Source organism: Strongylocentrotus purpuratus, unplaced genomic scaffold (genome assembly GCF_000002235.5).
Source record: "Strongylocentrotus purpuratus isolate Spur 01 unplaced genomic scaffold, Spur_5.0 spur5_scaffold_5, whole genome shotgun sequence".
In the NCBI taxonomy this organism is placed as follows: domain Eukaryota; kingdom Metazoa; phylum Echinodermata; class Echinoidea; order Camarodonta; family Strongylocentrotidae; genus Strongylocentrotus; species Strongylocentrotus purpuratus.
Window position 1 is genome coordinate 44,277,918 of NW_022145611.1, and position 22,936 is coordinate 44,300,853.

The 22,936-nt window shown below is 35.9% G+C and overlaps 1 protein-coding gene and 2 long non-coding RNA genes across 3 annotated transcripts in view; 2 read left to right on the forward strand and 1 right to left on the reverse strand.

The window, feature by feature from the left end:
• The window catches only part of LOC578318 (sialin), a 12,322-nt gene extending 2,450 nt beyond the window's left edge, over window positions 1-9,872 (reverse strand). The window contains exons 1-8 of the mRNA XM_778492.5: window positions 9,448-9,872; window positions 8,388-8,596; window positions 4,062-4,304; window positions 3,261-3,348; window positions 2,265-2,360; window positions 1,305-1,429; window positions 956-1,108; window positions 511-643 (exon numbers count right to left, since the gene is read on the reverse strand). Of these exons, the coding sequence (XP_783585.3) occupies window positions 511-643; window positions 956-1,108; window positions 1,305-1,429; window positions 2,265-2,360; window positions 3,261-3,348; window positions 4,062-4,304; window positions 8,388-8,522 (973 nt within the window). The 5' untranslated portion in view covers window positions 8,523-8,596; window positions 9,448-9,872. The remainder of the gene's footprint in view (window positions 1-510; window positions 644-955; window positions 1,109-1,304; window positions 1,430-2,264; window positions 2,361-3,260; window positions 3,349-4,061; window positions 4,305-8,387; window positions 8,597-9,447) is intronic.
• A 4,486-nt stretch (window positions 9,873-14,358) lies between these two features.
• LOC115929699 lies at window positions 14,359-18,671 on the forward strand. Its single transcript, XR_004066679.1, has 3 exons — window positions 14,359-14,651; window positions 16,761-16,792; window positions 18,194-18,671. It is a non-coding gene; the product is annotated as an uncharacterized LOC115929699 (long non-coding RNA).
• A 1,089-nt stretch (window positions 18,672-19,760) lies between these two features.
• Window positions 19,761-21,430, forward strand: LOC105441742. The gene is made up of 2 exons (XR_004066680.1): window positions 19,761-19,792; window positions 21,195-21,430. It is a non-coding gene; the product is annotated as an uncharacterized LOC105441742 (long non-coding RNA).
• Window positions 21,431-22,936: the final 1,506 nt, after the last annotated feature.

Genomic DNA, 22,936 nt, shown 5'->3' on the forward strand with positions numbered 1-22,936 from the left:
ATAATAATAATAATAGTGGGTTCTTGTATAGTGCTCATGTCAATCAGATTTGACCCTCCTGGCGCTCCCGATTATTACCCTGGCAAATCATAACTTAATAATTTATACAAAATTGACTTTAACCTTTAAGAGTCTCATCCAAGTTTATGAGTTTACAGATTTTATGAGGCCATTCAACAAAAATAAGGCGTACTATTTGACATGCGTGCTGTTGCTGATTGTACATCGTTGGTGAAATCTATGGACCCCTCCCACTTGTTGTTCTTGTTTCCTTGATTGATTGGGAAATTTTAGCTATCTTCGTTGGCAGAAGTAGTCCAACATCCCCAGTTAAATTGGTGAAGCGACGGCTAGGTGTACCCATAACTAGCTTACACACATTGTGTGCGGGTAAGCCTGAATCCGATGACCGGGGTAATAATATATCTGTAAAGCGCTTAGGTACATCGTTGGATCGGTGTATTGAGCGCTATATAAAAAACCGGATTATTATTATTATTATTTTATTACCTATTGTGGTCATGAATTTCCTGACGGTGGTGATGCTGAAGTTGGTGTGTGAGAGAAGGAAGTCTGCTAAGACTCCTCCACCGAGGATGAAGATAAAGAAAACAATGTGCGGAACAGCTGACAAAATACCAGCCTGCATGGAAACAAAAATGAAAAAAGTCAAACATTGAATAAAAATAATAATTTATGTTATCATCTGTTCTCGGGGGTATGGAGTATCATCATGATATCGTAATTATGTTGGTAATGTTATTATTTAGATAGCACAAGTAAATCGAAACAACAAGCCACACAACATAAGTGAAAGACTATGCCTAATGGCGGATGAAGGCATACCAAAGTACATAGAGAGTAAGACTCTGGGGACACATTTGGAAATGTACCCCCCCCCCCCCCCCCTGGTTTTACTTTGCTCCTAATGGACTGCGTTCTGGCTTTTACAAACCTGAGAGATGTCAAATCGAAGAGCTTCTTTCAGGAATATTGGAAGGTTGGATGTTAGAGAGTAAAGAACCCACATCAGAGCGAAATCAGCGACAACCACAGCTAACAATGGCAGCGAAGTAAAGAAGTGTTTCCATGGATAATCCTTGGGTGGCTGAACAAGAAGGAAACGAAAAACAAATCAGATACTATCAAAGCTATAAAATGCGCATATTGTGATATACGATTATAATCATGTTCGTTCATGCATTGATCATGTCACTTCACAACTTAAAAACCTACACATTGAATTAGCCCACTTATTTGAGAAAAAAAATCATAGCATGTCCATTAAACATGGCGTTAATTACCTCATCTTCAAGTTTGAGTTCAGCCATGATGTAATCCTTTTCTTCTTGAGATATCCTCGGGTGTGCCATAGGTGATGGATATATCACAAGAAACCATAAGATACACCATAGCACTTCTAATGAACCTACAACAGAATATTTTAAAAATACACTACATTCGTATTACGATCGTACAGTCACGGAATAGAAATACACCAAAGGCCCGAGACAAAATGCGACATTGTTCTTTGGAAGAGATATTTTCCCATATCTTAAAGTACGTATGTAATTAATACGTAATAGTTATCAAGAAAACTTTATGGAAAGTCTTTGGAGGGTAAGGTTATTTTAACATAACCTGCTTAATGGTGCCCCATTGTGTAAAGATGAAAGTGCGCCTAAATAAAGAATAAGAAACAAATATCTTGGAACTAAAAGTTGTTAATAACCTGAGATTCATTTAATTATTATTAATACCACAAATTAAGTTATTTGACGGGTTCAGATGTTGAATGATTGTTCAGATTTTAAACTGATGTACTTTTTTTCGGTACGCTTTCAAATGCATTTAAGATAACGCTCTGCCAGCGGCAATTAGCCATAGTGCAAGTATTGCAAGTGTTATATTCTACAAACATGACAAAGTATCCAATAATTACACCCGGGTAAGAACGTTAGTGATGTACCATGCAGCTTGATGGCTTTAATGGGTAAACAAATACTCATCACATACATTTATAAAGCGCATACTTTACTGCGCTGCAAGAGCTTCCGATGTGCTTAAATCTTCAACAAAATAAAGTTAAATGAAAAGATATCTTTTACTTTCGACCATAAAATACTCAACGATGGTGATTTCCTAATCTCTAACGATAAGTTTTTTTTTCTTCATAGTTTTAGATCTGCGCATGTAAACAACTATTATAATCGTAAACGTTTTTGTGAACGATTGATAATAATCCAATCAGCTGTTTTATTCACCAAAAAGATAAAAGGTGGATGGCCAACCGCCGAGGAAGTCTGACTCGGAGAGAATACCAGAGATAGGTTGGGCAATGATTTGGCCGACAGATGAACCTGAAAAGAAGATTAATAATAGATTTATTTTTAAAGGACTTAATCTAGAATAAAGAATGAGTTCATTAAATTTGGCTTAATGCACTTTTACATAGTCAAGTATGCCTTGCAAACTAGATAGTGTACCGAATGACAAGAAGGCTAAACCTTATTTTGGAGACTGAAACAGATAGATAGAGAGACAAAGAAAAGGAGAGAATGCAAAGGATCTTAAAATGAATTCATTAATCCATATTCAATTAGCATAATATTATTCAAGACTCTCAGCAAAAAAGAAGAAAAAAAGAAGAAAAGGAGACAGTGCATGGGCGCTCTTAATTGTTTACAATTTTCATACGAACCGTCAATTAACATTCAAATTTTAATGAACATTTGCATATATAAGACATTCTTGTTCAACAATGAAAACAAAGAATGAGAAACTATTATTATAGAGGATTGAGCACTGAATGTCATCTGTAGTTGCAGGACTGCACGGTCAAGATGCTTCACCTTTACACCCAAGATCGTGAACGAGCCATAGGATACCTCATCAACATTCGAAAGACCAGTTATGTAATTTTCTTTCAGATTCACTCATGCATGAACGGTATGATTCCAATTACATATAATCTTAAAGAGGATACATTTTCGTTTATGTTTACATGTGAAAGATGAAATGATGTTGACAATCTTAAGTTTAAATAGTGTCCACTTTCTTAATTTTCTGTGTGTATTTTTTATCTAATTCTATTTTCGTTCAAGAGTCGTCGAAGCTTACAACGTAGATATTAGAACAATTTGGAGTTATCTGTATAGAAAAAGTTCCAAAAACAGATTAAAGAGACAAGAAATACTATTTTTAAGCATTCTACTCAAAGCAATGAATTAATGTTGTAGGGAAGATGTTTTCAACATTACCCGCAAAGACAATGGCGAGTAGCTTGCTTCTGTCTGCCGGGGGAGCCCAACGAGACATCAGAGAATAGAGACCGGGGTACGTGCCACTCTGTTTAAATGGGATGAAAATTAGTTCTTTAAGAATTTTGCTAATATGAAAAATACAACATTTGAAAAGTCAAATAAAGATTGATTAATCGGAAAAGACCACATCTGAACATCAGAATACTATCAATCTCAACTAAATACTAAAAGATAACCGACTGTGATGTTGCGATTGATAGGAGCACTTACGATAGATTCGGACTAAATGCAACCATTTATACAAATGAATGATTATGTAACCAATGTAACACGTGGTCGCAATAATGATGTTATGCATAACAATGTTGATATTAAAAGTTAGTATGAATAACGGATAAGCATGATAATGACTAGTCAGAGATAAGTATAAGTAAAATACGACATATACTATGCAACAAAAGAGTTCCGAATATTAACAAAAAGTTAACATTAATATATAATTGTCACACCCTTTTCTATCCCTTGTCATTTCATCGTCTAAAATAGTCAAGAAGGCATGTGTGGAAGTTAGAATTAGAGCTTTAATGTCACAAACATCCATAATATTGCTTAACTCGTCATTCTCAAAAAAAAATTATTGGAAAATATTTCTTTTCATTCACCTCAAAACAAACTACATGTACTTATAGTAACAAGAGACGTCTTTCCATCCTGTCCTTCCCAAACTTCACCGATTATAAACATAATTAGTACCCTTTAGAGATTGTTGTAGAGGAAGAAAGTTGTAGAGCCACCTACCTCGGAGAGGCCTGAAAGAATTCGGAGTGTTATGATGAGAGGAGCTCCTCCAGCGTAAGCAGCTAGAGGAACGAACAATGTAAATATAGCTGATAGTAGGTACCCTACACCTATCAACCAGATACAGGTTTGAGGGTATTTATCAGCTAAGATACCAGCAGGTACTTGGAGGATGGGAAAGCCATAGTAGATAGCAGCTAAGATCTGTTCCTGTGTATGCGCATCCCATGGAAATTCTCCTTCCTGTATGTATAGATAATTATGATGGAGACGGCTAACAATCATGTTTCAAATAATCAATCATTAACAGTTGCAACTCAATTAATTTATTAAATCATTATAAATCATAGTAAATTTCATTCACGCAGAATGTTTTGAACTCCATGCATTAGGCACCATAGTACATTACTGTGAAATTAGGGACCTCTAGCTCTAATATGATCTCCTAATCGGGTGCTTCCTTCCTTGCCCATCTTGCGGTGTTTAAACTCGCCCCGGAATTCGGGAAATCGAGTATGATCGATCTCTCGGGTAACCGTATTATTATCATTACATTCATTATCATTCGTAATTTGCTATTTTTGTTCAAAGATCTCCCGTTTGTTATGATTGTGTGATTAAGGGCCCCAGTACTGATGGGCGGGTTCTAAAGGAAATTCTGCAAAACGAGTTTGTATCAGTGTCTGTTTGTGAAAAAACAGTATGCACTATGCAGGTTATGGTGTTACTGTTTTGCGATGTTCAAACTTATTCCGACTCCGGGTCTACTGATTATACCAAAGTTTGATATCAATTATAAATTAGCAATCGCCATGATGAGGAAAATAATAAGCATTTACCTCATTATAATAGATAGCAAATCAAACCATAATGATCAAGTATTCCGAGATGTATTTTCAGTCAAATACTCAGATACTCAGATACCCGAACATTTTCTTTATCAAGGGTGTGTTCCCGCTATCTCTATCTCTCTTTCTTTCTTTCTTACCGACAACATGTACTCTTTTCTCTCTCCACCATTCTCTACCTAACTCTTTCTTTCTTTCTTACCGACAACATGTACTTTTCTCTCTCCACCATTCTCTACCTAACTCTTTCTTTCTTTCTTACCGACAACATGTACTCTTTCTCTCTCCACCATTCTCTACCTAACTCTTTTCTTTCTTTCTTACCGACAACATGTACTCTTTTCTCTCTCCACCATTCTCTACCTAACTCTTTCTTTCTTTTTACCGACAACATGTACTCTTTTCTCTCTCCACCATTCTCTACCTCACTCTTTCTTTCTTTCTTACCGACAACATGTACTCTTTTCTCTCTCCACCATTCTCTACCTAACTCTTTCTTTCTTTCTTACCGACAACATGTACTCTTTTCTCTCTCCACCATTCTCTACCTAACTCTTTCTTTCTTTCTACCGACAACATGTACTTTTTCTCTCTCCACCATTCTCTACCTAACTCTTTTCTTTCTTTCTTACCGACAACATGTACTCTTTTCTCTCTCCACCATTCTCTACCTAACTCTTTCTTTCTTTCTTACCGACAACATGTACTCTTTTCTCTCTCCACCATTCTCTACCTAACTCTTTCTTCTTTCTTACCGACAACATGTACTCTTTTCTCTCTCCACCATTCTCTACCTAACTCTTTCTTTCTTTCTTACCGACAACATGTACTCTTTTCTCTCTCCACCATTCTCTACCTAACTCTTTCTTTCTTTCTTACCGACAACATGTACTCTTTTCTCTCTCCACCATTCTCTACCTAACTCTTTCTTTTTTCTTACCGACAACATGTACTCTTTTCTCTCTCCACCATTCTCTACCTAACTCTTTCTTTCTTTCTTACCGACAACATGTACTCTTTCTCTCTCCACCATTCTCTACCTAACTCTTTCTTTCTTTCTTACCGACAACATGTACTCTTTTCTCTCTCCACCATTCTCTACCTAACTCTTTCTTTCTTTCTTACCGACAACATGTACTCTTTTCTCTCTCCACCATTCTCTACCTAACTCTTTCTTTCTTTCTTACCGACAACATGTACTCTTTCTCTCTCCACCATTCTCTACCTAACTCTTTCTTTCTTTCTTACCGACAACATGTACTCTTTTCTCTCTCCACCATTCTCTACCTAACTCTTTTTTCTTTCTTACGACAACATGTACTCTTTTCTCTCTCCACCATTCTCTACCTAACTCTTTTCTTTCTTTCTTACCGACAACATGTACTCTTTTCTCTCTCCACCATTCTCTACCTAACTCTTTTCTTTCTTTCTTACCGACAACATGTACTCTTTCTCTCTCCACCATTCTCTACCTAACTCTTTCTTTCTTTCTTACCGACAACATGTACTCTTTTCTCTCTCCACCATTCTCTACCTAACTCTTTCTTTCTTTCTTACCGACAACATGTACTCTTTTCTCTCTCCACCATTCTCTACCTAACTCTTTTCTTTCTTTCTTACCGACAACATGTACTCTTTTCTCTCTCCACCATTCTCTACCTAACTCTTTCTTTCTTTCTTACCGACAACATGTACTCTTTTCTCTCTCCACCATTCTCTACCTAACTCTTTTCTTTCTTTCTTACCGACAACATGTACTCTTTTCTCTCTCCACCATTCTCTACCTAACTCTTTCTTTCTTTCTTACCGACAACATGTACTCTTTTCTCTCTCCACCATTCTCTACCTAACTCTTTCTTTCTTTCTTACCGACAACATGTACTCTTTTCTCTCTCCACCATTCTCTACCTAACTCTTTCTTTCTTTCTTACCGACAACATGTACTCTTTTCTCTCTCCACCATTCTCTACCTAACTCTTTCTTTCTTTCTTACCGACAACATGTACTCTTTTCTCTCTCCACCATTCTCTACCTAACTTCTTTCTCTTCTTACCGACAACATGTACTCTTTTCTCTCTCCACCATTCTCTACCTAACTCTTTCTTTCTTTCTTACCGACAACATGTACTCTTTCTCTCTCCACCATTCTCTACCTAACTCTTTCTTTCTTTCTTACCGACAACATGTACTCTTTTCTCTCTCCACCATTCTCTACCTAACTCTTTCTTTCTTTCTTACCGACAACATGTACTCTTTTCTCTCTCCACCATTCTCTACCTAACTCTTTCTTTCTTTCTTACCGACAACATGTACTCTTTTCTCTCTCCACCATTCTCTACCTAACTCTTTTCTTTCTTTCTTACCGACAACATGTACTCTTTTCTCTCTCCACCATTCTCTACCTAACTCTTTTCTTCTTTCTTACCGACAACATGTACTCTTTTCTCTCTCCACCATTCTCTACCTAACTCTTTCTTTCTTTCTTACCGACAACATGTACTCTTTTCTCTCTCCACCATTCTCTACCTAACTCTTTCTTTCTTTCTTACCGACAACATGTACTCTTTTCTCTCTCCACCATTCTCTACCTAACTCTTTCTTCTTTCTTACCGACAACATGTACTCTTTTCTCTCTCCACCATTCTCTACCTAACTCTTTTCTTTCTTTCTTACCGACAACATGTACTCTTTTCTCTCTCCACCATTCTCTACCTAACTCTTTTCTTTCTTTCTTACCGACAACATGTACTCTTTTCTCTCTCCACCATTCTCTACCTAACTCTTTTCTTTCTTTCTTACCGACAACATGTACTCTTTTCTCTCTCCACCATTCTCTACCTAACTCTTTTCTTTCTTTCTTACCGACAACATGTACTCTTTTCTCTCTCCACCATTCTCTACCTAACTCTTTCTTTCTTTCTTACCGACAACATGTACTCTTTTCTCTCTCCACCATTCTCTACCTAACTCTTTTCTTTCTTTCTTACCGACAACATGTACTCTTTTCTCTCTCCCACCATTCTCTACCTAACTCTTTTCTCACTGCATATATATTTCACACTCACCCCTTCTTTGTATGATTCTCTTGTCTGTCTAATGAACATTTTGTAAAGTGGATATAGCGCTTTAATACTCATTATTATTATAAACATTGAATGTACATCTTCTTCGCGATGATTTCCTTTTTTACATTTTCAAATTTGGTTCCGCACCATGATATCTTCAATGAACATCTTAAAACACATTTGATTAGCATTATCACAACTCGTTCAATAGCCATCATCAGGTTTATATGGTCAAATGTTTCTACAATTTTATTTTAAATTTTTGTTAATGTGCATTTTCATTTAAAATGTAAGCGATCATTTTAAGAGATTATGTATGTGGTAAATTTGCGTTCTATCTCTTTTAACAGTATTATAATCATTACTATTTCATTTAAATGCCATATCATAATCGAATAATTTATTCATCCTACCCTGACGTTTTCTTCGTTGTCATTGTTTGACCTAGCAGGACATAGTTCAGCCGTTGAGTTGAATAGGTCATAGGTCGAGCTGTATGAACTGTTTGCCATTGCTGTCATGGTAACACTAATGTTGACCCGATTCATAAAGGCACATGCTATTCCTAAGAAACTGATGTAGCTAACTATGTAACGGCAAGAACATAACGTATTCGCTGGTCCTGTGAAAGACATTTCAAAATAGTGAGAAATCAAATGTAATTGTATGTTAAGCCTTGTATAATCATTGTATATATTCTAGTTTATTTGGCATTCTTTCTTTTAATGTTGTGGCCAAGTTTACAAATTCCAATTCTGCGAAATATATGAGGATAAACTGTAACTGAAACGGGTGAAGCTGTTTCATCGATGTTCGTTATAATTTTCATCTGGTTACATACAAATATATAAAAATTAATAATTAAAGATTGAAACAAAAATCCCTGAGAGTTCACTTCTTCACTATGACCGGTTTCAATTATAAATATATATATTCCCCTGTGTTCTAATGGAAACATTAGTATTTATTTATTAATTCTGTTTACAAATATATAATTTTTCTAAACAATCAGTAAGTGGCACCAACAATATTTATCATAAGAATTATATCATGAACCTAAGACAAACAAAGAAAATAAAATCATTTATTTTGAAGATGTCCATCTCTCTATAACCGACAGCCCGCGAGACTAACATGGCCGGTCTCGTGGACGGTGAATTATGGATTATTGTCTTAAACTGCTTTTAACAATTTGTATTGAAAAGATTGTTATTAAAGAAGATATCTTTCTTGGTTGTAATTACATTTTATGGAGGCGTTAGTATTAAAACAGAATTAACAGGAAAGTTAATAAATGAGATCTGTCCAAGCTTGATAGTTTATGATGCATTAAAATACTGGGCTTTTTAAAATAAAATTCTATATATCAATACTGTTGCCTAACTACATCGTTTTCTTAAAATAGGAAGTAGACCATCTATATCATGTTGATGACTCATAAGTAATAAGCACTTTTCTCACTACTTAACTTACTTCTGTTCGATTGAAGTAAAGGCTTTCCTTCCCCTTCCTCAGCATCTTCCCATGTAGAATATCACAGACAATAGCCTTATCTTCCTCTAGGTCTAGACGTGGCGCCATGGTTAAACTTTAATGTTTAAAGCAGCAAGATTCCTAGTGTACGACTTATAAGAGCTGTTTCGGTAGAAATGGTATGCGCAGACCGGTGTTCTCTGAGAAATATTAGCAAATGCATAGGTGGTGTCGCAATCTTCTTTGGGTTCTGATTGCTCTGGTAATAATTATGATTTAGTTAGCAAAATGTACTACGTCACAGCAATTAAAACTGAACTGCCCGAAGTTCATACATTTCCTAATAAAAACAATCTATCGACTGTAATAACAAAGGGATATGGAATGTTTCCAGACATTAGAGAGATGGCATGAGTGGCAGAGAGAGAGAGAGAGAGAGGCACACACACACGCACACACACACACACACACAGAGTGATGCAGAGAGAGATAGAGAGAGAGAGAGAGAGAGAGAGAGAGAGACAGAGAGAGACAGAAAGGTGGGGGTGGTACTGACTTTGCTCTACCACAAGAGGAGTACAAATATTTCACTCCTGATCGTGTACAGTAAGTTTATTGCATAGAAGCTAGGGCCCACTTTTAATGTGGACAAACACAAATCTATTTTTATATTATAGGGTGGACGTAAAGTTACTGTTTACACATAGTAAAGAAAGATGACGATCAATAAATTTCGAAACCAGTTCTGACTAGATCAACGTGAACGCCGTGAAAAAATAACCAACTCAGCAGTTTTGCTGTTAGTGATCGATAATGGCATTCTTTGTAGATTGTGTTCAAACCTGTAACAGGGCAAAGATAACAAGAGTGTCTTGAGAGGAGAGTGATGGGAGCAGTAGTTTGTAAATGTGTACTTTATTGTCATTTTAATAATAATGAAAATAGTAGTTGTAGCATTAGGCCTGATGGTAATAACAATAATAATGATAATGATAAATGATAACGATGATGATGATGATGATGATGATGATGATGATGATGATGATGATGATGATGAATACTAATATTAATGATAGTAATAGTAAAAATAGTAATAATAATAATAATAATAATAATAATAATAACTATCGTTATTAAAACAACTTGGTATATGTCTCGCCAAGGACGCGTACAAGTGCTCCGTGCCGGGATTCGAAACAACGTTTCCTGCATTGCCAGTCAAGTGACTCATCCACTTGACAACGAAATCTCCGATTTCCTTGAAACAATTGCAAACAGAACTTAATTCATTTTGGACATGCATTAAAAGCTTTGCCTTAGCATGTCCCATGTAGACGTTTATGGTCTATCACAAGACGGCGAGGGTAGATTGATTTATGATGTGTGTATTATTCTATGGAGTTGTTTGATTAAGCCATATAAAGATGTACGTTATTTGTCAACGGTCTTCTCGTGAATAAACAGATTATTTGATATCACTATCCGGAAAAATCTGGATATTTATTGATTCAAATGATTTATTTCTCATTCAAAACATAATACAATGAATAAGTATATTACAAAAATATGCAATGAAATGACAAATATAATAGAAAAAGCACGAGAAAAGAGGAACTAACTAGAAGCAGAGCTTGTTGAAGTGTTAGTTCTTCAGATGCTGTTTTAAAATATAACATGAACAAAGTATGCTTAGAAATTAATAAATAGAAAAATAATAATAATAATAATAATAACTAGACTTTAATTCGTCACTTAGACGAATTAGGTGATACGTATGATAATGGTTACATAAACGAATAATGCATTACACGATATATTATTTTGTAAAATGCTTCTCCCATTTATATGCTTCTCCCATTATGATCTATTCATATGTCAAGATTAAATGTGTCTCCTTGATCATCATGGATCTAGGGAAGATAGATTGAAACAATATATGACCTTTGACCCTGTGCAGTAACCAGTTACACATTTGACTCTAATTTACATCATGAAGAAACACTTATGACGATTTATCTTATTCAAAGAAATGAAAATGTAATTGATAAATGATTATCATCATTATGATAATGATGATCATGATGATCATGATCATGATCATGAGCGCGATCATGACATCTTATTGAAAAAATAAGAGGGTTGATTTAGATAGCATATAGTCTCAGCTACAACATCCTCAAAAATCAACAAAATCCAAGCAGAAGTAACGGCGATATTGCTCGCAAAAGACAGAAATTATATCTCCGACTCATAATCTATCCAAATATGACAAAATATTAGGAGTTTCTATCTATTCTAAAGAGTTACAATGAATTTTATATAGGCATGTTTTTGCCCATGTATTGTGGAAAAAGATAACGCAAATCCGCGAGCGCTGTCAACTTTGACGGACGCTCATTGCGTTAATAAAAGGTGAACAAATTATCAAAATGCTTGGAAAAATGTGCCAAATATGATGACAGAGAAAATTCGGCGATTCTATGTTGCAAATTGCCAGTACGCGCGGAAACGCGCACGCATGCGCGTGTGCGCGATTTTTTTTGCGAAATGCCTTAAATGGCCTAAAACATATGCAAAAAAAATTTAAGACGATTTAGAGCTTTTTTAATTTTTGCGCACGCATTAACGCGCGCACGAACGCGTACGCGCGCGTTTACGCACGTTTATTGACCTAAAATTGACCGGACGGATATTAATCTTATCATGATAAATGTGAATGAAAAATTACTATCCGTTATGAAGATATGATCATTAGTTGATTTTCACAAAATGGCGCCTGGATGACGTCACGATGACTTTGAGTCTTTGAAAAGTCACGCAGTTCTAAGTTAGACTAAGATCTATCATCATGGCAAGATCATAACAATGGCTTCATTCAGTCTTGAGATATCCTGCGAACAAAATTGAGGAAGAATAATAATAATTTCTTCTATACAGACACAAAATAAATACTAGATTTTAAATCGTCACGAGGACGATTAAGGTGGTCTGTTTTCAAGTCTTATGATAGATTATAATATTTTGTATATTGAGAAAGGGAGAAGTTATATAGACATGTAAAGAATGATCATCATCATGATGATCATGATGATGATGATCTTGATAGTGATGATGATGACGATCGATGATGATGATGATGATCATGATGATGTTGATGATATCATCAACAGCTAGACCATGATGACAGACTGAAAAAAATGAGAGAACATTTAGATAGTATATAGTCTCAGCTTCAACATACTCAAAAATCAACAAAAATCAAGCCAAAATAAAGGCGATATTGCTCGCAAAAGACAAGAATGTAGAGATTTTGAGACAAAGTCATCTCCCATAAGGATTACACGCAAAAAGTAATGGATCAAGTGATAATAGGGTAATAATAAAGTAAATATGGTTGTTTATTACATTATTTGCGATATACGTGTTAATATTCAAAGGAGATGGTACAGTGAAAGGTCAAAAAGAAAAAGAAAGGGAAGAAGAAAAATTGTTGGAGACGCCGTGATGATGATGATGATATAATATATTGATGATGATCATGATCATGCTGACATCTGATTGAAAAAATGAGGGAGACATGCATTTAGATAGCATATAGTCTCAGCTACAAAATACTTAAAAATCAACAAAAACCAAGTGGAAATAACAGCGATATTACTCGCAAAAGAACGGAATGTAGAATCCAGATTTGAGAAAAGTCATCTCCCATATAGAGAAATTAAGAGAGAAATTATATAGACATGTACATGTAAACAATGATGATCATAATGATGATGAAGATGATGATCTTGATAGTAATGGTGATGATGATGATGATTATAATGATAATGTTAATGATGATGATGATGATGTTGATGATCATGCATGATCATGATCCTGATGATTTTGATGATGATATGATGATGATGATCATGATGGTATTGATGATGATCATCATGATAGTGATCGATGATGATCATTCATGAGCGTGATCCTGACATCTGATTGAAAAAATGAGGGGGACATTTAGATAACATATAGTCTCAGCTACAACATACTCAAAAATCAACAAAAACCAAGCAGAAATAATGGCGATATTGCTCGCCAAAGACAGGAATGTAGAATCCAGATTTCAGACCATGATGATGATGATCATCATCATTAAGATAATGATGATCATGAGCGTGATCCTGACATCTGATTGAAAAAATGAGGGAACATTTAGATAACATATAGTCTCAGCTACAACATACTCAAAAATCAACAAAAACCAAGCAGAAATAATGGCGATATTGCTCGCAAAAGACAGGAATGTAGAATCCAAATTTTAGAAAAAGTCACCTTCGGTAGGCATGACACGCAAATTACGAAAATTCTGACATGTCGCATTTAATCGAAATTTTCACTATGATGACGTCATCAAAATGAAAAATGGTGAGATATAAATAAAGAGAAGGAAAGAGGAAGACGGTACGTTATAGTCATGTAAAAATACATGAGCTGGACAGAGGGATGAAAGATCGAGGAATCAGAAATGCGCATATCTTGGAAGGAGAGAGCTAGCGGGAGATCGAGGATAAGGAAATGGTGGTAGGTATACGCACGTGAAATAAGAATACAAAGCTAGCCAAAGCTAGGCAACGGAAAGAGCTAGAGAAAATTAAGGAGCAATGGAATAAGGCCAATAAAAAAAAAAAAAATGTTTAGCGTCCTGTTTTAGGAAAAATAGGAAGGGGGAGGCCCTTTTTTTTTTTTTTTTTTTCTTTCAAAATGGCCGCTCAAAATGGCTGCTCGGTACATTTTCCCTGTCAGTCGGGCTACTTTTCAAGATGGCCGCCGACATTTTATGTTTTTTTTCTCTAAAAAAAAAAAAAAATCAAAAAAAATAAATAATAATAATCAAAAAAATAATAGGAGGCGGCCCACAAAAGGAAGCGGGCGGGGACGCTAAACATGTATATTCTTTTTACATGGCCTAAACGACAAGGTATCAGATATCCATTGTTTTGACATTCCTTTTCCCTTAAACACGCAAAATCATGCATTTCGTGAGAAATTATATGCGCGAGAAATATACTGGGCGAATTGTCTGTAGGGCGAATTTAATCTGACCAAGATTTTGGCCGATTCGAATTGCATGCACATTCTCATGATCATGGTCATATGAGTTCTGAGTACTGCTGTTTTATAGTTGTGCTGTTGTGCTGATTGCTAGCTTAGTTTTGGTAAGAATTCGGTTGTTGCTATTGTATTACTTTATCGTGAATCTTTCTTATTAGTTTGTTGGAGATTTTGCGTTATCGCATAAGTGTGTGAGTGTATTTAAACTTTTAAAGGCATTGACTTTGTTTATAATATTATGTTTGCAGTTTTAGTACAAATCAAGTCTGAGATGCGATACGTATATAGGTCTGCGTGTTATCATATCAGCTCAGTGAGCTGAGTAGTGAGTGTGATTGTGATTGAATTTTGAAGCCCTACGAAAAACGAAAAGGAAGTGTTTCAAAAAAGTGAAAATCTTTGACTCAGTTTGACTTTGATTGAACGGTTTTACCATACTCATTTCCCCCAATAGAGTGTAGACCGTAGACCTGTCCTAGTCTAGATCTAGACCTAGTTCTAGATCTAGATCTAAGTCAGTGTTATAAATTAAAACCGTAAGTCGGTAGGGATCTAGGCCTACTAGATCTAGATACTAGGCCTATATCTGACTATAGGCCTAGATCATAGATCTAGACTAGACCTAGATCTAGTCTAGATCTATTAATTTCTAATTCAATCATAAATATCTTGATAGGCTAGTTGATAATTAGACAGGTCACAGCTGACAGGCGATCGGCTTGTAAAAGTCATGGGATAATAATTATCCCCTCGCCAAAGAAGGAGGGGATCTAGACCCCTGTATTATGCTACTCGCTGTCGAAGCCCGACCTTCCTTCTGTGTGCATTAACAAATCTGTTTTAAAATCAATAACTTTAGTAATGTTTGACGGATTTTAATGAAATTTGATATGAAGGTAAATGGTATAAACACCGCCATAAGTTCAATTTCGGAGTAAGTAGGTCAAAGGTCATAGCTCATTAAATATGCGAATCTGGTTTCTGTTCGATAACTTTAGTAATATTTGATGGATTTCATGAAATTCGATATGAAGGTACAGGGTATAAAACGAGGCATAAGTTCAATTTCCGAGTATGTAGGTCAAAGGTCATGGCTCATTGAATATGCGAATCTGGTTTTTCGATCGATAACTTTAGTAATGTTTGACAGATTTTAATCAAATTTGATATGAAGGTACATGCTATCAAATACAGCATAAGTTCAGTTTCGGAGTATGTAGGTCAAAGGTCATAGTTCATTAAATGTGCAAATCTGGTTTCTATTCGATAACTTTAGTAATGTTTGACGGATTTTAATGAAATTTGATAGGAAGGTACATGCTATCAAAATACAGCATAAGTTCAGTTTCGGAGTATGTAGGTCAAAGGTCATAGCTCATTAAATATGCGAATCTGGTTTCTGTTTGATAACTTTAGTATTATTTGATGGATTTTCATGAAATTCGATATGAAGGTACATAGTATAAAAACACAGCATAAGTTCAATTTCCGAGTATGTAGGTCAAAGGTCATGGCTCATTAAATATGCGAATCTGGTTTCCGATTGATAACTTTAGTAATGTTTGACAGATTTTAATCAAATTTGATATGAAGGTACATGCTATCAAAATACAGCATAAGTTCAGTTTCGAAGTATGTAGGTCAAAGGTCATAGTTCATTAAATGTGCAAATCTGGTTTCTATTCGATAACTTTAGTAATGTTTGACGGATTTTAATGAAATTTGATAGGAAGGTACATGCTATCAAAATACAGCATAAGTTCAGTTTCGGAGTATGTAGGTCAAAGGTCATAGCTCATTAAATATGCGAATCTGGTTTCTGTTTGATAACTTTAGTATTATTTGATGGATTTTCATGAAATTCGATATGAAGGTACATGGTATAAAAACACAGCATAAGTTCAATTTCGGAGTATGTAGGTCAAAGGTCATAGCTCATTAAATATGCGAATCTGGTTTCTGATATCGATAACTTTAGTAATGTTTGACGGATTTTAATCAAATTTGATATGAAAGTACATGGCATCAAAACATGGCCTTAGTTTGATTTCCCAGTATGTACCCTGCGAGGGGATGCTATGCTTTGCGTTGACTTGTTTTATTTATGTCATTTAGCATTATGAATGAGGGCTCATTATTTGTATTTATTGTAATATATTGATATTGGTATTTTATTAAATGTAATTTTTTGTTTTGTTTTGTTTGTATTTTAGGTTACTGAGAGTTGAAGAGAGAGTTGCAGAAAGTAAGTTGATATGCTTAGAAAGGCTGAAGTCAAGTAGTTTTTAAATTAAAGCTATGATGGAATGAAACAGATCCGCATAATTGGGAACAATTGAATGCAGAATACGAAAGCTATGGCTTTAAGAAATTTTCTATATAACTTTTTGACACTACCAAGTTACTTTTAATTATGTCAGTAAAGGTATAGACCAGTTTTGGAAAAGCCCCCCTCTCAAAAAATGAAATGGTACCTTTTTTTAACAATCATGTGAAAGAATATGTTTTGACTAATACCTGATGATACAAATTTTGATACTAATTGATATATTTGGTAAATTATTATATCTATCCGGAGTGGATAGATATCGCGCATGGGTGTCGCATAGTCCCATATACATCTCTGTGTACAGTGCTTGTAACTTTACCATGACTGGGTCAAATTTCTCATCATTTTGATGATCCAGAACCTTTCAGTACACACCAATACTTACCGAATATGCTAGATGATCAACCTTTTGTGATTGATTTCACAACGTTTTTTTCGCAATGCAATCGCATGACCAAAACTGGTCTTGAATGAGGGCTCACTATTTGTATTTATTTTTGTAATATATTCATATGGGTTTTTATAAAATGCAATTGTTTTTTTCTTTTCTTTTTTTATTTCTAGTGCTTTTAATCAACAAATGTCAGTTTGATTAAAGAAATGACCCACACCAGACGGTTATTTCTGTCTATGACTCTCTATGTTTTGCTGGAGTGTGGGGTGGAGGGGGGGGGGGGGGGGGAGTCACAGGTTGAACATTGGCACATAGAGAGGTCAAAAGTCATTTGAGGTCAAGCGTTAAAGTTTACCTGCAACCTCAGCTACACTACAAACACAAACACATTTACCTTCACACATGTAAAATATCAATGCAATAATTCTACTCGTATCAAAGGGGGAGGGAGTAGATGCAGTGGAAGCAGGTGAAAGGCAGTAGCATATCATGTAATACCCCTTCTCAAAGTTTATGGGATGTTGCATTCTATGGCAGATATTTTAAAATCAGCTTGCGATAGGCCCTACAATTCTTATAGATGGCAATGGACATTGCGATATTCTAGTTATTTTCACAAGTGGGCGAGACACAACATCGCTAATGCCTTGTTTAAACTGAAAAGTCATCCACAAAGTAGATGAGGTTTAGACATTGGTCAGTTAAAAATTTATGTTGTGCCACCACCCATGATAATGTCATTACAGAAATGGTACAATTTGAAACAGGAAAAGAGCTTAAAATGAAATGCATTGAAGTACTGTACCTAAACAAAATATTGATATTAACATTATTTCTGAACTGTTGGTTCTTACAAAAGTTATTGATTTCGGTCTAAGTAGCAGTTTGGGATGTAATGTGGTGTTTGAATCTTTCCATTTCAGATTTGATAGATCTACTCTTACTGTTGGACAGTTACTGAGAAAGAAGCAAGGAGGCAGAGGTAAATTCAGCTCTTACTGTTGGACAGTTAGTGAGAGGGAAGCAGGGAGGAAGAGGTGAATAGAGCTCTTATTGTTGAACATTTACTGAGAGAGAAGCAAGGAGGCAGAGGTGAATAGAGCTCTTACTCTTGGACAGTTATTTAGAGAGAAGCAAGGAGGCAGAGGTAAATAGAGTTGTTACTGTTGGACAGTTATTGAGAGACGAGCAAGGAGGAAGAGGTGAATAGAGCTCTTACTGTTGGACAGTTACTGACATAGAAGCAAGGAGGCAGAGGTGAATAGAACTCTTACTGTTGGACAGTTAATGAGAGAGAAGCAAGGAGGCAGAGGTAAATAGAACTCTTATTGTTGGACAGTTACTGACACAGAAGCAAGGAGGCAGAGGTGAATAGAACTCTTACTGTTGGACAGTTAATGAGAGAGAAGCAAGGAGGCAGAGGTAAATAGAGTTGTTACTGTTGGACAGTTATTTAGAAGGAGGGGATCTAGACCCCTGTATTATGCTGCTCGCTGTCGAAGCCCTTCTTGTGTGTGCCTTAAGTAAAATCTGGTTTAAAATCAATAACTTTAGAGTAATGTTTGACGGATTTTAATGAAATTTGATATGAAGGTAAATGGTATAAAAACACCGCATAAGTTCAATTTCAGAGTATGTAGGTCAAAGGTCATAGCTCATTAAATATGCGAATCTGGTTTCTGTTCGATAACTTTAGTAATATTTGATGGATTTTCATGAAATTCGATATGAAGGTACAGGGTATAAAAACGAGGCATAAGTTCAATTTCCGAGTATGTAGGTCAAAGGTCATGGCTCATTAAATATGCGAATCTGGTTTCGATTGATAACTTTAGTAATGTTTGACAGATTTTAATCAAATTTGATATGAAGGTACATGCTATCAAAATACAGCATAAGTTCAGTTTCGGAGTATGTAGGTCAAAGGTCATAGTTCATTAAATGTGCAAATCTGGTTTCTATTCGATAACTTTAGTAATGTTTGACGGATTTTAATGAAATTTGATAGGAAGGTACATGCTATCAAAATACAGCATAAGTTCAGTTTCGGAGTATGTAGGTCAAAGGTCATAGCTCATTAAATATGCGAATCTGGTTTCTGTTTGATAACTTTAGTATTATTTGATGGATTTTCATGAAATTCGATATGAAGGTACATGGTATAAAAACACAGCATAAGTTCAATTTCGGAGTATGTAGGTCAAAGGTCATAGCTCATTAAATATGCGAATCTGGTTTCTGATATCGATAACTTTAGTAATGTTTGACGGATTTTAATCAAATTTGATATGAAAGTACATGGCATCAAAACATGGCCTTAGTTTGATTTCCCAGTATGTACCCTGCGAGGGGATGCTATGCTTTGCGTTGACTTGTTTTATTTATGTCATTTAGCATTATGAATGAGGGCTCATTATTTGTATTTATTGTAATATATTGATATGGTATTTTATTAAATGTAATTTTTTGTTTTGTTTTGTTTGTATTTTAGGTTACTGAGAGTTGAAGAAGAGTTGCAGAAAGTAAGTTGATATGCTTAGAAAGGCTGAAGTCAAGTAGTTTTTAAATTAAAGCTATGATGGAATGAAACAGATCCGCATAATTGGGAACAATTGAATGCAGAATACGAAAGCTATGGCCTTTAAGAAATTTTCTATATAACTTTTTGACACTACCAAGTTACTTTTAATTATGTCAGTAAAGGTATAGACCAGTTTTGGAAAAGCCCCCCTCTCAAAAAATGAAATGGTACCTTTTTTTAACAATCATGTGAAAGAATATGTTTTGACTAATAGCTGATGATACAAATTTTGATACTAATTGATATTTTGGTAAATTATTATATCTATCCGGAGTGGATAGATATTGCGCATGTGTCGCATAGTCCCATATACATCTTTCTGTGTACAGTGCTTGTAACTTTACCATGACTGGGTCAAATTTCTCATCATTTTGATGATCCAGAACCTTTCAGTACACACCAATACTTACCGTATATGCTAGATGATCAACCTTTTGTGATCGATTTCACAACGTTTTTTTCGCAATGCAATCGCATGACCAAAACTGGTCTTGAATGAGGGCTCACTATTTGTATTTATTTTTGTAATACATTCATATTGGTTTTTTATAAAATGCAATTGTTTTTTTTTTCTTTTTTTATTTCTAGTGTTTAATCAACAAATGTCAGTTTGATTAAAGAAATGACCCACACCAGACGGTTATTTCTGTCTATGACTCTCTATGTTTTGCTGGAGTGTGGGGTGGAGGGGGGGGGGGGGGGGGGAGTCACAGGTTGAACATTGGCACATAGAGAGGTCAAAAGTCATTTGAGGTCAAGCGTTAAGTTTACCTGCAAACCTCAGCTACACTACAAACACAAACACATTTTACCTTCACACATGTAAAATATCAATGCAATAATTCTACTCGTATCAAAGGGGGAGGGAGTAGATGCAGTGGAAGCAGGTGGTGAAAGGCAGTAGCATATCATGTAATACCCCTTCTCAAAGTTTATGGGATGTTGCATTCTATGGCAGATATTTCAAAATCAGCTTGCGATAGGCCCTACAATTCTTATAGATGGCAATGGACATTGCGATATTCTAGTTATTTTCACAAGTGGGCGAGACAACATCGCTAATGCCTTGTTTTAACTGAAAAGTCATCCACAAAGTAGATGAGGTTTAGACATTGGTCAGTTAAAAATTTATGTTGTGCCACCACCCATGATAATGTCATTACAGAAATGGTACAATTTGAAACAGGAAAAGAGCTTAAAATGAAAATGCATTGAAGTACTGTACCTAAACAAAATATTGATATTAACATTATTTCTGAACTGTTGGTTCTTACAAAAGTTATTGATTTCGGTCTAAGTAGCAGTTTGGGATGTAATGTGGTGTTTGAATCTTTCCATTTCAGATTTGATAGATCTACTCTTACTGTTGGACAGTTACTGAGAGAGAAGCAAGGAGGCAGAGGTAAATTCAGCTCTTACTGTTGGACAGTTAGTGAGAGGGAAGCAGGGAGGAAGAGGTGAATAGAGCTCTTATTGTTGAACATTTACTGAGAGAGAGAGCAAGGAGGCAGAGGTGAATAGAGCTCTTACTCTTGGACAGTTATTTAGAGAGAAGCAAGGAGGCAGAGGTAAATAGAGTTGTACTGTTGGACAGTTATTGAGAGACGAGCAAGGAGGAAGAGGTGAATAGAGCTCTTACTGTTGGGACAGTTACTGACACAGAAGCAAGGAGGCAGAGGTGAATAGAACTCTTACTGTTGGACAGTTAATGAGAGAGAAGCAAGGAGGCAGAGGTAAATAGAACTCTTATTGTTGGACAGTTACTGACACAGAAGCAAGGAGGCAGAGGTGAATAGAACTCTTACTGTTGGACAGTTAATGAGAGAGAAGCAAGGAGGCAGAGGTAAATAGAGTTGTTACGTTGGACAGTTATTGAGAGACAAGCAAGGAGGAATAGGTGAATAGAGCTGTTACTGTTGGACAGTACTGAGACAGAAGCAAGGAGGCAGAGGTGAATAGAGCTCTTACTGTTGGACAGTTACTGACACAGAAGCAAGGAGGCAGAGGTGAACAGAACTCTTACTGTTGGACAGTTAATGAGAGAGAAGCAAGGAGGCAGAGGTAAATAGAACTCTTATTGTTGGACAGTTACTGACACAGAAGCAAGGAGGCAGAGGTGAATAGAACTCTTACTGTTGGACAGTTAATGAGAGAGAAGCAAGGAGGCAGAGGTAAATAGAGTTGTTACTGTTGGACAGTTATTGAGAGACAAGCAAGGAGGAAGAGGTGAATAGAGCTGTTACTGTTGGACAGTTACTGAGACAGAAGCAAGGAGGCAGAGGTGAATAGAGCTCTTACTGTTGGACAGTTGATGAGAGAGAAGCAAGGAGGCAGAGGGTAAATAGAGTTGTTACTGTTGGACAGTTATTGAGAGACAAGCAAGGAGGAAGAGGTGAATAGAGCTGTACTGTTGGACAGTTACTGAGACAGAAGCAAGGAGGCAGAGGTGAATAGAGCTCTTACTGTTGGACAGTTACTGACACAGAAGCAAGGAGGCAGAGGTGAATAGAACTCTTACTGTTGGACAGTTAATGAGAGAGAAGCAAGGAGGCAGAGGTAAATAGAACTCTTATTGTTGGACAGTTACTGACACAGAAGCAAGGAGGCAGAGGTGAATAGAACTCTTACTGTTGGACAGTTAATGAGAGAGAAGGAAGGAGGCAGAGGTAAATAGAGTTGTTACTGTTGGACAGTTATTGAGATGGATATGATATATTTAAGTGTAATTTGGGACTCGGGTTCTGGTTATTTATAGGGAAAGAACCATTAGTAATTACCATAGTAACATTGCTCGATAGCTTATCAAAATCAAGAAATCAATGGTATTTACTATAGTAAACTATAGTAACTATAGTAAACTTCCCGCGGGAACTGCCAAAAAAAATAAACGGTCAACAGGGTTGTGAAACGCAAATGAACACGCTCCATTTGAAATTGCCATGACGCCACAACAAATTTAACATGTTTAATTTTTGAAGCGGTTCCTGGCAGTATGCACAGATCACTCCGGATTAGGGCTGGGTATGTAGTTCCAAAAAACGGTTATCCTCCCTCCGAATCCGTTTGGTTTTCGGTTAACCTATAC